This window comes from Oryzias latipes, chromosome 20, assembly GCF_002234675.1.
Source record: "Oryzias latipes chromosome 20, ASM223467v1".
Lineage (NCBI taxonomy): Eukaryota > Metazoa > Chordata > Actinopteri > Beloniformes > Adrianichthyidae > Oryzias > Oryzias latipes.
In genome coordinates, this window is record NC_019878.2 from 9,135,541 (window position 1) to 9,152,072 (window position 16,532).

Consider the following 16,532-nt stretch of genomic DNA (forward strand, 5'->3'; position numbering starts at 1 on the left):
CGTAAGAAAAACAAAAATCCATTCATATTTAAGGCGCACTGTTGTTTTTATGAGAAAAATGAAGCCTTTGAAGGCCCTAAAGGGCAGAAAATAGGGTAAGAAAATCCAACCCTTTTCAGTTTTGCTGTAGATGTGTCATCATCTGGTTTGTGAACTGTGTTGCTTTTCCTAGGCCATCTCTCGAGTGTGTGACGACAAGTATAAGGACTTGAAGAAACTAGCCAAGAAGCGATCTGTGAGTGCCGACAACCTGACGGTGGTGCGTTGGTGTCCAGCCATCATTTCCTAACACCGGCCGCCTGCAGGGGGAGCAATTGGCACAGCGCTGACAGCGTGACGGCGCCCTCTCTGCAAGCTGGAAAGAAAGGAAGTCCGGCCGGCTGCCGCTCCGAACCAAAACGCAGGTTCTGCTGGAGATGAGAGGCAGAACACAAACACATAAGCTGCAAAGGCGTCCATCGTTCTCTCTGAGTCTCTCCCAGTAAAGCGTGGAATGAAGGAGCCGTGTCCTTCCTTATGATTTCAGCCAGGGTGTTCAAGCATTACACGAACTTGATTTTATTTTTGTACTACAGCCTAAAGGCGCTCTTCAGTTCTCCCTTTCTTCTGTGTTTTGTTCTTTTGCATCCTCATCTAAGCCAAAACACGCCACTGTTTTTCTTTTTTTCTAGACTCACCTAATTGATGAAGCCGCATATCCTGGCAGATAAAGCAATATTCCTGCATCCTCCTACTGGCCTGATCAGTCTTTGATATTTGGGAGAAGAGTTGTTGAGACATACTGTAGAGTTTACATTCTTCACTGCCATCGTCCCAACCTGTGGTGCCTGTAATAAGCTCGGTAAAACACCTGAAATAATCCCAAAAGTTTTCCCTTTTTTTTGTTATGCGGATCTTCCAGCTCAAAAAGGAAACGACACAGAGTGGAAAGTTCTCCTGAAGCGGAAGAGGATCGACCTTTGACCCGGCTCCCAAACTGAGCCCGTATAAGCTTTTCTAAATTCTTTGTACAGTGTAAATACAGTGGAGAATTGTAGATTGAAATATGCTTTGGAAGAAAAAAAAACCACTGAAAAAGGATAAAAGATTTAAGATTATTTATATTAGATTGGATTTTATGACTGGGGGAGGCAGAAAATACCTGTGACTTTAGTGCTCTCATAATAAATTGTGTTTGGAGAAAAGCGTTTCAATTTCAAAGGGAGACGCCACTTTTCTTTTTGTTTGCACTTCCTAAAATCCCAGTTTTTGATTTCAAAGGACTAAAAGATTTGCTAACCGTTCCTCCATTTCCCGGTGACTTTATTCCTGTTGCTTCTTTGTCAGATGTTTGTGGTCCTAAAAGCAGAAGCCAAGTGTTGCGTACGTTTTTTTTTTTTATTTTATTTTGAGTATCCTGCTTGCATAAAAGCTAAATTGTCTTAATGAGGGTTTTTTTATAAAAATAAAAAAAAGTAAAATGTTTTGATGGCATTGGTTGGATTAGGCGCAAGTTAGAGAAATTAAACTTTTTGTAGAAATATTTAATCAACTCTCGATTCTCTACTTCATCACTAATTGTAAAAATACGGTTTAATTTTTTTAACAGCTGGAAAGCTTTTTATTAAAATTAGGTCAAATTTCTGCAGGATTTTATTTTTAATTGGATCGTTCCATTTCCATGAATTGACATCATGTTTTCTTTTTCTCTCCAAAAACTCCTAAATCCGCATTTAAAAAAAGAAAAGCTGCAAGAATTAAGGAGGGACCAAATGTTTCCCAAGTCTTTGATGAATGAAGTAAAAGAAAGGAGCCGTTTCCTGCCACCCGGGTGTCTTTAGAGGCTGATTACAGAGATTGTATGAGCATATTTATTGTGTTTGTGTGAGTGCGTGTGAGAGAGTACGGTCCAGAGATGAGCATGATGCCACAAGCTGGACAGCGAAGATCAGGACGGTGTGGCGTTCCATGTGTCCCGTGCACTGACCTCTACCTCTGCATAGAGTCTTCAATCCTTCCCTTAGCTCCCCCTCCTCCAACTGTTGGTATATTTTTTGCTTTGATCCGCTTTTGATCATGATAACGTCATGTGTGAACAACAGATCTGCTGTTCCCCTCATCCTGACATGTTCGACAATATTTTCCTTCATCTGTGAAATTTCTTTTCCTGCTTGAGTTTCCGTTCTCACTTTTGCCAAATTGTTCTTCTCTTTGTTTCCGACATGCAACAGTTCCTCTTCTAAAGCAATGTTTGGTAAAATGTGCAACAATTAAATTTTCAACCTTGTTATAAAAAAATAAGCAGACATTTTTCCTTTTTTATGTGATTCTTTTTTTTAAACACTTGAATTTGAGGGGGGGTGTAGTAGCAAGCACTTTGCTTAAAAAATGATTTAAATAACTTAAAGTATTTTTTGGAGTATAAGTTATAAATATATTTTTTGCATAGTTTGGACATGTTATTTATTTTCCCATAAACAACCGCTAGAGGGCACTGTTGTTGGATGAGTGTTTGGAACAGAAAGCAATGCAGAAGAAGATGCGCCGCTCATTCTTATTTCTAGCTTGTCTGAGTTGTTCAAAAGCCTCGCAGTTTTCTCCCAAAAGTGAAACTTATACTTTATACTGTAATTTAGATGGGATTTTTTCATCTCTATTATGCATTTTTTGGCTGCTGCCACTTATACTCCAGAGCGACTTAGAGTGTATACAGTATCACAGTCGAGAAAAGTTTTTACTTTAAGGTGGACATTGAGAAAGTTTTGTAATGTGAAGGTTGTTCAGGTGTTACTGAGATTTTTGCTACAACATATACTGCCATCGTGCCATGTACTGCCAGCCATATATAATAATAATGGATTGGATTTATCTGTGCTTTTCAAGACACCCAAAGCGCTTAGAGTGTGTCCATTATTCATTCACTCCTCATTCATACTTGGTGATGGTAAGCTACTGTTGTAGCCACAGCTGTGGCGTGGCTGCCATTTCGCGCCTTCGGCCCCTCTGACCATCACCGGGATCATTCATACACATTCACACACCAGTGGAGCCACATTTGGCTGGTGGGAGCAGGGAATCGAACCGCCAACCCTTCGATCATTGGACAACCCTCTCAACCACCTGAGCCACTGTCGCCCCCAGTGGTGACAGTGTCTGTCTGTCACTGAGTGAACATGATTATTTTTTCTCAAAATAGCTGTTTTCTTATTAATTGGCAGATGGGGCATTTATTTAGGTGTAAGCAGTGTAAAAACCCAGTAAGAAACAACTAAGTTTGTTTTAATTTTTTTCTTCAAATTAACAGTTTATTATAAATGATTAAATCTTTATGCTTTCACTTTAAAGTAAAGCACAAAGATTGAGTCATTGAAGAGTTTCACATTATGATACTGCCACCTCTGTGCTTCTCTATAGAGTAACTGAGCTGAGCATACCTATTGGGATGTGTGTGTGCGTGTGTGTGTGTGTGTGTGCGCGTGTGTGTGTGTTAGCAGCTTAAACATGTTGGACTAAAACATTTCATGTCACACCCAGCACAAATACTGGTTCTGCAAAAGTTCAAAAAGGATTGAGGAAAATTTTTCATTGTGCTGCTTCTCCATAAAAGTTCAGACTTTGTTTCACTTTTATTACCTTTTTGTCACTTAAACATTTTTTTCTGTTGAAAAGTAGTTAAATTTAGCTAAATATGCCATTAACAAAACAGCTATATTATTTGACATTTTAACATTCCATTTTAATTATTTTAGTAGAACTGGTTGATGGTTGGATATTTCTTTACCACAACTCAAAATTATTTCCAATTTTCTCCCAGCAACCCCAAAAAAAGTTAGACTTGTTTGCCTTAAATAAAAACAATCTTGGAACTGTACCAAAAATGTTGATTCTTTCTTATAGTATTGATTCAGTGTGATGTCCTGTCATGATTCCAAGGTTTTAGTGAAAGGACAGTTTGACCGTCGTCCTTCAGGTTAATCATTAACTGCAGTGTTATTTCATGCCAACATGTGACAACTCTGCAGTAAATCCCCCACATCTCAGTTTATCACGGAGCTGCATGCAATCTGAGCAATGCCTGCCATTGTGTCTGACAACCTAATGCAACCATTTCAAGTGAGTAAGCCTGAAGGATTGTGGCCCCCCCACTCCTCCTCCTGGAAGAAAGGAAGCACGGACGAGCCGGGGGGCACCGAAATATCTGCAATGCCAGGACATCGGCGTCCGTTTGGAAATGTGTTAAGAATAGACCCACAATGGGGCACGCTCCCCTTCTGTTGTCTGGGGGGGGGGGGGGGGGGGGGGGGGGGGCAGTTGTCTGCAGGGGGGCAGAGGAAAAGGTGAAGCGTTTGAGACAGATGAAAGTTGCTCAGGCGTAGATTTAACCGTCAAGGAGCATGCTCCATGCAGGAGCGTCTGTCCACCTGTGGGTTGTTGCTGGAAGGTACCGGGATCCTCCGGTGGGGGGGGGGGAAGGTGGAGAAGGAGCGAGGTGTTTGCAGACAGGTTCGTCCGTAAAGACGCCAAGTGCAGGAGAGTTAGGTGGCTGTGGAGCACGGCAGCCATGGTGGAGTCAAGCACCTCTGAGCTCCTCTTCATATCTGTCAATCACAGCATCACGCTGATGGGTAAGTCTTTATTCACCTGAATCTTCATTACAAAAGAAATTCCCAAAACTTTCACTGCTGTGAATTTCTTTTATAAGAACTTATGTCTGTGATGACGATCCATGGGCTTCACAAAACTTTCTGCTTAAAAAAAGAAAATCATTTGTTTGGCTTTGGATTGTTGTTGCCTCTCTCAACTCTGTCCTGGCTTTCTTTATCTAGAATGACCTCATAGTTTGAAAATCTCTAAAACAAAGGGAACTCCAGGACTACAAGGTTTCTAGGCGATATAGACTTGGAGCTAACAAGCCCAAACATCACACTTCCACTGCCGTGCTTCACAGTGGCTTCAGCTGCTTTTGATGAATTGCTGTCTGTGTTTCTTTTCTCCAAGAAAAACAGTATTTGCTAAATCTTTTCAAGGATGTCACACAAAGTCCTTTTTATACTCGAAACTAAATACAGAACCTTGAGGGTTCTGTAACAGGCCCCATTTTTCTTTAACAATTTATTTCAATTATCCTTTTTTGTGTGTAGATGTTTCCTTCTGTCGATTGCAGGGGATCAAACGTTTTAGTTGTATTTGATCCAGATAGTTAATAAAATTTGGTCTGCCTTTTAACTGATCTAAAAACACGCTTCATCCTCTAACAAGAAGTATATTTAAGTGTACTACAAGTATATGTAGTCTATACTAAAAGGGAGGCAGTATACTTGAAGTTTACTATTTATATACTATCTATACATTCTAACCTTAAAATGTTCCATTTATAGTCTTAAGGAATATTCAGTTAGTATACTTCTTACACTACACATACATGGGTTTTAGTATACAATACTTATACTCAAGTATATTTATTAAAAACTTCTAGTACGGTAATTGATTATTCTAAATTGTCCATTTGGTGCAGGGCAGCTATGGTGCAGTGGTAGAAGCAGTGGTTGAACTCTGATTCAATATTGCAGATTCAGTTCCCCTCAGGTGTTGAAGTGCCCTTGGGCAAAACACTGAACCACATCTTGCTCCTAGTGGTTATAGGTTGTGGTGCCGGTGTTTGGCAGCTGACCTGACATGAGAGGACAACCGCTCTACCTGTGCGCCTCCCCCAGATGTCCAGAATTTGATTCTTGAGTGGGGACAATAGTTTTGCGTTTTCTTTTTTTCTTTTAGGGAAGCTCTGGCTTATTGCGATGGTCTTCCTCCGAATCCTCATCCTCCTCTTCGCCGGGTACCCACTCTACCAGGACGAGCAGGAGAGGTTCGTGTGTAACACCATCCAGCCTGGCTGCGCCAACGTGTGCTACGACCTTTTCTCCCCCGTCTCGCTCTTCCGCTTCTGGCTGGTGCAGCTGGTGGCCCTGTGCGTCCCGTACCTGGTCTTTGTCATCTACGTGGTTCATAAGGTGGCGAACGCCATCTCTGTGACAGCGTCCGGCAAAGCCTTTCAGCTGCTCAAGACCCACAAGGCGCCGCTGAAGAAGGCGTGCGTGAACGAGGCGGCGGTGCTGGTGGAGCAGCCGGCGTGGACGCAGAGCTTCACTGGTGCTTACATCCTCCAGCTACTGTTCAGGACGCTGCTGGAAGCAGCGTTTGGAGCGGCTCATTACTACCTGTTTGGGTTCCACGTCCCCAGACGCTTTCTGTGCCACCATGCGCCGTGCACCACCCAGGTGGACTGCTACATCTCCAGGCCAACGGAGAAGACGGTCATGCTGAACTTCATGCTCGGCCTGGCGGCGCTGTGTCTCCTTCTCAACTTTTTGGACTTTGTCTTTGCCGTCAAACGCTCAGTGAAGCAGAAGAGCAGGAGGAAGATGGTGCTGGAGGAGATATTTGAGGAGGAGCGCTGCTTCCTCTCAGCTGGAGGAGCTGACGCTGTTCTTCAAAACCCAGAGCAGCAATCTGGTGAAGGTTTTAAGAGCAGGCGCATCACTAAGGACCCACGCGGAGAAAGAGCTGTCGGTTTGGGTCTGGAACCGTCACACCGGGACTGCTGCTCCCATCCAGACCACGAAATCTATTCCGTTTTTCAGGAAGATGTTTTGGAGAGGAATGGCAGTGAGGTGGCGCTGTGTCCCCAGGAGCCCTCAGGCACACCGAGGTCCATTTGCGTCAACAAGCGCAGTAAACTCAAACCTCCACCTCCTCCAAGACGGGACACGGGGGCCTGTAGAGCCCCTGCAGCTCCGGTTCGGGAGGCTTCTGCTGCTGTTAGTACCAGGACCCTGACCCAGTACAGGCTGGTGGACCTGGGCAGCACCGCGGAGCTGCAGACCGATAAAGAGGGACAGGAGAAAAAGTCCGAGTGGGTGTGAGTCACGGGGTTTTGTCCGGGTTACATCTGTGTGAGACACAAGGAAAAGAACGTCGGAAACTCCAGCCCGAACAAATCCACACCCTTCAGTTCTTCCCATCACGCCACAGCTCCATTTAGCAGCCCCCCCCCCCCCAAGAACAAAGTATGATCTAAAATCTAAAAGTGTGCAGTCCACCTGTTTGTTCCCATGTTGACCCCCCACCCGCCTCCAACCACCTGCAGCATGTCTTAGCCTCTCCTAGGTAAGCAACCCCCCCCCCCCCATTGCTGTTACTTTATACCCCTCCCTCAGAGCAAAGGGTCAGTGGGATCAAATAGCCTCCAGGTCCAGGTCAGAAGGTCTACCCAAAAAAACCCAGACAAAAGGCAGTCATGTCACTGTTACCCTCCACGATTGGAGAGGTGAAGGGCACTGTGAAGGGCCCTAAAGCCCCAGGATTACAGAGTAATTATGCCCCCCCACCCTCCCGGAGGGGTTCTGTGTTTATGGAGACTGCTTTGCAGGGCTAGAAGAACCCCCCCCCCCCCGACTGCACCAGAAATAGAGGACAGAGCAGCAGAGAGAGCTGACCCATTCAGTGGATTCACCTCCATCAACGCTCAGCATCTCGGATACCGGCACCGCTGAGGAGTTTGGCTCGGAAGAAGAGGAGAGCTCTTGACCTTCATCATCTGGTCGTCTTTCTGTACCATCCTCAGTTGAAACTTCTTACTGGCTCACCTTTTTGTTTTTTACCAGGTTTGTGTTTTTCACCAAATCTGGTGGATTGAAATAGATTGTTTGAGCTTTTTTATTCAAATAAACCAGCTTTATTTCATTTCATTGTATTACATTTTGAAGTGGTTCCTCCAACAGTGCATTGTGAAACTGTGCTGCCATCTAGTGGTGGAGTATGTGACATGCACCCAAAAACTGAAACTCTTTTGGGGTGACTGACCTCTGCAAGCAGATCATTTTCAGGATGAATTACTTTTTCAAATATAGACACAGACTTCAGATCGTTTTTTTTATTAGAAGTAGAAATAATAATTTAATAAAAATAATTAAATGGAAGAAGAAATAAAAGTGTTTTGATTGTCATTATATACATTTATTTTTGAGTCAACTTTTTTTTTAATTTCCTTTTTAATTTAAACTATCCTCAAACTGGAGGGATAGGATACAAATCCCGATATTGTACCGGAACACATTTTCTTTCTTTAAAAAAAATGCGTCATAGAAAAAAACTCTACCTGAACTTCAATACGTCTTCCATTGTAATGAAACTGTAAAATTCAGTTTATCTAATGATCACAATGTTAAGCACTGCAACTGGATCTCATATATAAGTTGCTTTTACCCAAGCAAATTCATCAAACTCAAGTTTCGAATTCGGTACCCATCTTAAGTAAAAACTACGTAGTTCATGTCTCATAACAACAACACAAGCTGCCTCTCATTGAGAGCTTGTTGTTTTGTGTGGTGTGGTGCTGCTCAAAGAAGCTCTGTGTGTTCTGCTGCCAACTAGGAGGAGGTTGAAGTGGAAAACAAGAGTCAGACGCGGAAGGACTCATAAATAATTACCGTATTTTCCGGACTATAAGTCGCACTTTTTTTCATAGTTTGGCAAGGGGTGCGACTTATACTCCGCAGCGACTTATATTAGAAAAATATTGAAATAAATACATTGTTAACCCTCCTGTTATGTTCATTTGTGAGGAACAGAGATGATGTTCCTGGGTCAATTTGATGTATGAGGTATGTTAAGTGACTCAGAGAATCAGCAAACTTTTTTATACAGTAAGATCTTGAAGGCTAACAACATAATATTCTATTTTCCAATGATTTCATATATTCAGAAATGCAATAAAAATGAAAACTGTTTCTACAAATACAGGATGAAAACAGAGTATTAGTTAGCCAATGATGCTTCATGAAAAGAATAAATAAATACGTTTGAGAAAAAATTACTGTGAAATTATTAGATAACCAGTCTGCTATGATTGTGTCATATAAGGTTGTGAAAGTTAAAATGCGACTTATAGTCCAGTGCGACTTATCTGTGTTTTTTTCTACTTTATAATGCATTTTTGGGCTGGTGCGACTTATACTCCGGTGCGACTTATAGTCCGGAAAATACGGTATATAAATATCGTCCTGACAGCACTTTGAATCGATACAAGTATCGCCAAATGATCAGCAAAACAATTTTTTTCTAACACGCCTAGTATTTTCTACGCAACAAAAACAATCTTTTTCTATCCTTTTTCCTCTGCTCCTGTTTCACAATGATTTGAATAAAGGAATACTCAAGAATGTCATTTTAAGGCTTAATTTCCTTTATATACAGTACAGACCAATGTTTGGTCTGTACTGTATGTCCTCCATATGTGAAAATACCACAAGACTGTGTTAAAAACACCAGAAACACAATCTTCATCAGAGTGGGTCTTTGAGGTTAAGATTTAGAACAATGTTTATTCATATTTCTTTATGTTTTATCAGCAGGCCATGGATGTCGGGTCTAAAAAATGTTTACAAAGCCTTTGAATTAAGAACGCAGAAATACCAACTTTCTAATATTCTGTCGCTACAAGTTGTTTAATCACATTTTTGTTTCTTCTTTTTTTTTCTAAAGGGGTACTATGTTGTAGTGGTTAGCGCTCTCACCTCACAGCTGGAAGGCTCTAGTTCAAATCCTAGTGGAGTCCTATCTGTGTGCATGTGCTCGTTTAGTGCACGTGAAAGTTTTCTCCAGCTTCCTCCCACAGACCAAAAACAGGCTTCAAAGCTGAGTTGGGGTCTCTAAATCATCCGTTAAAGCCGCAGTCACATGCACCGGTTCCTCTGACACCGATGAGGACCTGTCATTTTTGGGGCCCCGCCCACTTTGAGATCTGGTCAACAATAGTAAACAGATGTTCATGTCGAGGAACCAGCATTTCCAAAAGATCTACCCCTCAAGTGGAAACCGAACTAGGAGTACAGCAGCATCCTGGAAGCTTCGGTGAGGAGCTCAGCTCCAGTCCTGCTGTGTGACTGAGTGAGTATGGAGGCGGGGGGGGGGTTCCTCGGGTTGGAGGAAGCAGCGGGGGGGCACCGCAGGAGCTGCTGGCTGCAGCGCCGCCTGCTCAGACTGATCTCTCTGTTGAGTTGCCAACCCCATGCAGATGAACATGTTCTTACAGGGATTCCTTCAACATCCTCACAAGTGGAAGCAGCTTGGGTTTGAATGTTGTCATCTTTTATTATTTTTTTTGGATTATAATCTTTTATATTTGGGGGGGGGGGCAACCAATGCCCTGAATGCCCATTTATTCTACAAACTCAAACCTTTCCTGCAGGCTTTTATTTTACAATATTGTCACAACCAGGATGTCTGGTTTGCAAAATAAGAGCAAAACCAAATAAAAAAAGAGTTAATAATTTTAACGTTACTTTTGTTAACTTTGTGTACGTGTGGCTGATCATTTTGACGTCTGTGGCTTATTACTAATATTTTGCTAATAGGGCTGCCTGGCTGTTAGAAAAGTGTGATAAGGAGGGGTGGCACGGTGGTGTAGTGGTCAGCATTCTTGCCTCACAGCAAGATTCTGGTTTGAATGTCATTTCCTGTTGATATCTGAGGTGAAACTAAAATAAAAAAAAGAAAATATTTAAGTTGTGAAACCATAAAGCAGACAGCCTTTGACCATGAATGATGTCCTTTTTCCATCATCTGCTGCCTTACAGAGTCAGGTGGGAGTCATCATCAGTGGGGGGTCAGCAGCTCAGACCTGGACGTGTCACAGAAACCTGCGATCTTCATCATACTTTATGGATTTAAGAGGAGCATAGAAACTTTGGGACTTTTATTGATCACCTTTCCCTCATAACTGTAGCTGGAAAAAAAAGAAAAAGATTAAAATTATAAAACTCCTGCAGCACCCCTCCTCCCCTCCCCTTCATGTTGGAAACCATCGCCTGGTGGATTGAAGCAATCAATATCCAAACCCCCGCCAAACGCCCCTCCACTCCGCCAGCCTCTCATCAAACGAGCCATAAATATTTGATAGGCAGCAAGTCGGCGTGTTCCTCCTGGAGAAACACCGATCGGAAAGCAAGACGATTCAATTGTGGAGCGAGGCCCTGTGATTGGACGGTTTGGATGTTTTCAGGTCATGTGACTCCTTACTGCCATCGTGAAGCTGAATGATGTAGAAATAGGTGAATCATCTACGTATGTTCGTCAGTCCAAACCTTTTTGATGGAGGAAAAAATTATTATATTTTTCATTACAATTTTAACTTTTTTTTAATCTACCAAAAACTGCATTTCCCACAGGCCCTTCACATTGAAAAGCCCTAAATGTCCTCTGTAGATACCAAAATGATATGGTTTGGAGATATGCAAGTATCACACAAACACAAAACAGCCAAACCATTTGATGCAGCATAAACATTTTGACAAACCTCATCATTTTCATCATTAAAGTCCTGCCAGATTCTGGAAGTGGTTTGAAGTTAGAATCTCTGATTAAAAGTTATGAAACGGATTATAGTAAATATGTAAAATAATAGTTTGGTAAATAATATTGGGGATGGGATTTTAGAAATTCACTTCCTCCCATTCCTTTACAAGCAAATAATTCCACTTTTTTTTTTTTTTTTTTTTACAAACTTCCCATCTAATGGAGTCAGTGTGTCATGTATTGTGTCCATAAGTACACATACGTCGATAAATGATTCAGAGCAATTACAATGTAATCAATTACATGTGTGCGTGGATGCATATATATGGAGATCTATATAGTTCTTTTACTTTTGCATATTAAGTCACAATTAATCATCCAAACAAAGTTTGCTTTCTTTTTTATGTATATCTTTTTTGCTTGTCTTCCTTATTATTGTTGTTTTGATCACCATAAAACAAAATGGACAACATATTGCCTTAGTTTTAACCCCTGTGTCGCTGATTTCCAACATACATTTTTAATCCGGGACTCCACGAGACTTTGTGTCACCTTGAACAGAAAAATAATTGAAGAATGATTTTATTGTGATTTAAAAACATAATAATGTTTTGGGCATGGAGCAGTTGATAAAACTTCTTGAAAAGCCTTTTGTGGTTACCGCTAGGGCGCCATTTGTTCAAGATGGCGCCCTAGCGGTTCCACCGAGTTGATAAACTCAACTGTCTCAGAACCATTACTATTAATAAACTGTTGCACCAAATGCATTTTAGGCTCAAAATTATTTATGTTTGGAATTTTCCTGCAGTCTTATCAAAATATTTCTCTGGATACGACGGAGTTTTAGGGCCACCAAAGAAAGTTATTTATGAGAGAAAAAAAACTTGTAATTTTACAAGATTAAAGTGGAGGTGAGCATGCAGAGCAGCAAGTGGCTATTTTCATTCATCTTTATTGTTTTATGTTGAAACGGGACGTTTCATCTGGAGGAGGGGGCGTATGGAACTGTTTACGTCTGTATTGGTGTTTGGATGACAGGTTCATGACGTAGGGTGACAAATGAACTTCAGGTTGTGTGAATGAAAAGGAGAATAAAGGCTGCAGCGGTCCTCTACACCCAAACGGGCCTCTGAGCTCCTTATTTTACATATTAAACGCCGCTTTACCGACACAGAACCCCAGAAAGACGGCTCCACTGAAAATAATCTGATTTTGAGTCGTCAAAATGTTTGGAATCTGTTTGTATTTTAAACAGATCCGGGAATAAAGTTTCACAAAAGGCTCCACAAATTTCATCTTCAAGCTATTTCTATTTGATTGCTTGAAATAAACCATTTCAAATCAAATCAAATCAAATCAAAAAAATCAAGCTGGGCTCCGATAAACGGATAACGTTGGTGTTTTTTCTCGTTAATATATGACTGTTTTCTCATAAATTTACGAGATTTTAAGTCGTAAATTTACAACTTAAAATCTCGTAATTTAACAGTCATGACCTTGTTTCTCGTAAATTTACGACAAAAGAAATCGTAATTACATTTTCTTTTGTAAACTGGTCCTAAAACTCAGTCTTACTCTGGATTCTGTTTTTTTGCATCTCAGTAATATTCTTTTAAGCTGTGCTGCTCGTATTTTACCACTAGAGGGAGCTGTGTGTTAGTTTCCCACTAACACATAGCATCCTTGACTTATTTCTGCAAAAAAACAGGAGGCCACAGGAGGAAAATATCAGCAAATATGCATTTAAAATGTTCCAAGGCATACTTGTCACTGCTTGATGTAAACAATGCATCAGGAGATGCATGCTTTAGCTGCTCCAAAGGACTCAAAGGCTCCACCGTCATGCATTCAGCCACGAACCAAAGGCCCGTCCACGCTGGGTTACAGTGTATCACCTCACGCTGGCGCATCGGGTTAATTGGGGACCAAAGCAGAAACATTTGTAGCGACAAAAAAGAGGAGGCTAGATTAAGGGCTACCCCCCTCTAGGATGTGAGATCATGTGAACAGACCACCTGTGGGGCTTTATTGCCATTTCAGCATCATTCACGTCAAGTCCACCCCACCATCCTCCCTCCCCCTGCACTCACTGACACGGCTTGAGCCTTGGGGAGATGTTTCAATTCAGACCCTGGACGATGGGAGAAGGAAAAAAAAACCCCAGGATGCAGGAGCTCTGGCAGATTTCTCCTCTGACGTCCCCCCTCCCCTTTCATTGGAAGAGTATTCCAAAGCTCTTTTTCTGTCTCAATGGCGGGACGTCCATCAAAGCGTCCAAATGGGGACATTTAGAGGGGAACCTTGGCACATCAGACACTCCAACTACACACCACCTTTATTCTACAGGCTGTTATAAAAAAAAAGAGAAGATCAAAGTTTCTGCAGATGAAAAGAGCCCCTTCCTTGCATTTATACCCCCCCTCCTCCTTTTTTTTTGACTAAATCAAGAAAGCAGGCTTCAGCAAGCATGTGAAGAGGCCTCCAAACAATTATGGGAGATGCTCCAGCTCAACCCCTTGCCTCTAATTACTGCTTTCTGCTGGCGTTTTTGAAAACAAGCGGGCCTCGGAGAAGAAGATGGACCAGTCCTGCATGGGAAACTGCGTGTTTTATTGTCAAAATAGAGGCTGCTTTGTCACCAAAAAGAGGCAATCTACACTTTGTACAAATATACAATATCTTATAAAGTTTTCTTTTATACACAAATGTACATTTTTATACAGAAATTTTATATAAATACATGTAAAATAAAAAAACACAGGTGGAGGGCTTTAAGGCTTAATTTAACGCTTATATTGTGTTCAAAATTCAGGTCCCGCTCATTGTAAATATGAGTTTGACTGTGATAACTATGTAACACAATATAAGGAGAGGACTAGTCCACACTTCGGCTTGAATTGGATGGGGGATCAGACCTGTGACAGGGGCATCTGTTTGCGGCAGGACACGGAGCTGGCCGTGCCCGACCTCCACGTCAGCCCGGTGCTGGCGTCGCTGTACATGGAGCCGCCGGTGCCCTTGCTGCCCCAGCAGCAGCGCGTGCAGAAAGTCCTCCACGAGTCCAGGGTCTTCCCGGACCAGATCCACACTCCGGACGTGATGCCCACCAGAAGGCACATGAAGTACTTGAGCATGAAGACGGCGTAGTCCGGCCCGCTGCGCGCGCGCTCGCGCTCCATTAGGCAGCTGGAGCAGTTGTGCGTCATCTCCCAATCCTGCCGGTTGTGCTGCTCGTAAAAGTAACACGCCACAATGACGGTGGCCGGGACGGTGTAGAGCACCGTGAAAATCCCGATCCGGATCATCAGCTTCTCCAGTTTGTCGGTTTTGGTGCCGCCCTGCTTGATGACGCTGCGGATCCTAAAGAGCGACACGAATCCGGCCAGGAGGAACATGGTTCCGATGAATAAATAGATGACCAGAGGCGCGAGGACGAAGCCGCGCAGGTTGTCCAGGTTCTGGTTCCCCACGTAGCAGATGCCGGCCACGGAGTCCCCGTCCACGGAGCTGAGCGCCAGCACCGCGATGGACTTCATGCTCGGGATGAGCCACGCGGCCAGGTGGAAGTGCTGCGCGTAGCTGGCGATCGCCTCGTTGCCCCACTTCATCCCCGCCGCCAGGAACCAGGTGAGTGACAGGATGACCCACCAGATGGAGCTGGCCATGCCGAAGAAGTAGATGAGGAGGAAGACGATGGTGCACAGCGCGGGACCGGTGGTCTCGTAGTGGATGTGCTCCACATCAAAGTCACGGTTGCACGCCACTTTCTCGTGTCCAGCGATCAGCCTGACGATGTAGCCCACGGACACGAACATGTAACAGGCGGACAGGAAGATGATGGGCCTCTCCGGGTACTTGAAGCGCTCCATGTCGATGAGGAACGTGGCGACCGTGGCGAAGGTGGACACGAAGCACAGGACGGACCACAGTCCGATCCAAAACGCAGTGAAGGCGCGCTCGTCGTGCGTAAAGTAGGGGTTGTGGCACGGCATAGCGCAGTTGGTGACCTGCCCGGTCTTCACCCGGTTGTAAAGCGGGTGGCGCTCCGTGGTCACCGCCACCATGGGCTCCAGACACCGACATCCGGGCTCGCACGGCGCGGCAGGCGGCTTGTACTTTCCCGGCGCACCGGCTCTCCCGGGTTTGCTTTTCGGGCTCCTCCCGGGGTGGTTGGTGGGTTTGGACAGCACGGGTGACGCCGTGGTGGAGTCGTTTCGGTTGTAGTCCATGCACAGAGTGTCCGGGTTGCCCTGCACGGGCAGCAGGTCGCACCTCATCCTGTCCGGCCACGGGAACCCGTACTGCCTCATGAGCGGCGCGCAGCCGGCGCGCGCTCTCTCGCACACGCTCCGGCACGGCGGCAGGGGCTTCTTGTAGTCCTCCAGGCAGATCGGGGTGTACATGCTGCACAGGAAGAACTTCAAGTCTGGAGAGCACTGGATCTCAACCAGGGGCCAGAACTGGTGCACTTCCAGGCCCGCCTCGTCCTGCGTATCGTGGTTGAACTGGTTGGGCATGTAGGTGTAGTTGTAGCCGATGCCCTTGCACAGAGGCACGGCGATTCCCTGGCAGGTGATCTCCTTGGCTGTGGTACAGCTGGAGCGGGGAAGGAGAGCGATGGAGAGGAGGAGGTAAATCCCAAACATGTCCATGTCGTTCCTCCCTCCGCTGCTGCTGTGGCGCATAGAAATCCGCGGCTACACGCTGCGCACCATCTTTTCCCGATCCTCCACGGAGTTGCACGCAACGTGCATGCCGTGTTTACTCTCAGCTGAGGAGGAGGAGCGAGGATGCAGAGAGGGCTTGAAAAAATAAAAGGAGGATTCGGCTTCAGCGAGCGGTTCTAACGCTGCGCACGGAACCACAGGAGCCTCGTTTTATCCGCGCAAAAAACGTCCCAAAGCAGCTACATGCAGCCGTCCCTCCCCCAGTCCCGGTTCCCATACAAATCAGCCCCCTGACGGTGGTGGAGGCGCTCATATACGCTGGAGGCTGGAAGGAGACACCCCCGGAGCCGCTTCTCCAATCAGAGAGTAGCAGGGGCGGGGCTTGTCCTTTTCACTCAATGCTTACTGTACACAGCACTCAGTGTCTGCTCCAAAACATTTACAAATTTATTTAAAACACTCCAACAATTGTCACTTTTTAGGGTCGGATTCACAAATCAAACTCAAACATTTAAAGATAATGTTCTCTCTGAA

At 44.2% G+C, this 16,532-nt stretch overlaps 3 protein-coding genes across 7 annotated transcripts in view; 2 read left to right on the forward strand and 1 right to left on the reverse strand.

Moving 5' to 3' along the window:
* ccny (cyclin Y) overlaps positions 1–2,285 on the forward strand; it is a 34,378-nt gene extending 32,093 nt beyond the window's left edge. For 4 of the 5 annotated variants that reach the window (XM_011488728.3, XM_011488729.3, XM_004080889.4 and 1 more), the window contains one exon: positions 173–2,285. In XM_011488728.3, the coding sequence (XP_011487030.1) occupies positions 173–289 (117 nt within the window). In that variant the 3' untranslated portion in view covers positions 290–2,285. The remainder of the gene's footprint in view (positions 1–172) is intronic. The other variant, XM_020712415.2, reaches the window with a different exon arrangement.
* A 2,255-nt stretch (positions 2,286–4,540) lies between these two features.
* Positions 4,541–6,899, forward strand: gjd4 (gap junction protein delta 4). Its single transcript, XM_023950429.1, has 2 exons — positions 4,541–4,604; positions 5,755–6,899. Exons 1-2 carry the CDS (start codon positions 4,541–4,543, stop codon positions 6,897–6,899), a joined length of 1,209 nt encoding a protein of 402 aa, XP_023806197.1.
* Positions 6,900–13,920: 7,021 nt separating this feature from the next.
* Positions 13,921–16,294, reverse strand: fzd8 (frizzled class receptor 8). The gene has a single exon (XM_004080890.4). It carries the CDS (start codon positions 16,014–16,016, stop codon positions 14,241–14,243), a length of 1,776 nt encoding a protein of 591 aa, XP_004080938.1. The 5' UTR covers positions 16,017–16,294; the 3' UTR covers positions 13,921–14,240.
* Between the last annotated feature and the right edge of the window lie 238 nt (positions 16,295–16,532).

Coding starts and splice junctions, on each gene's coding strand:
- fzd8 (XM_004080890.4), bottom strand. CDS start 16,016: ATGCGCCACAGCAGCAGCGGAGGGAGGAACGACATGGACATGTTTGGG.
- gjd4 (XM_023950429.1), top strand. CDS start 4,541: ATGGTGGAGTCAAGCACCTCTGAGCTCCTCTTCATATCTGTCAATCAC. Junction 4,605..5,754: donor TCACAGCATCACGCTGATGG/GTAAGTCTTTAT, acceptor TTTTTCTTTTAG/GGAAGCTCTGGCTTATTGCG.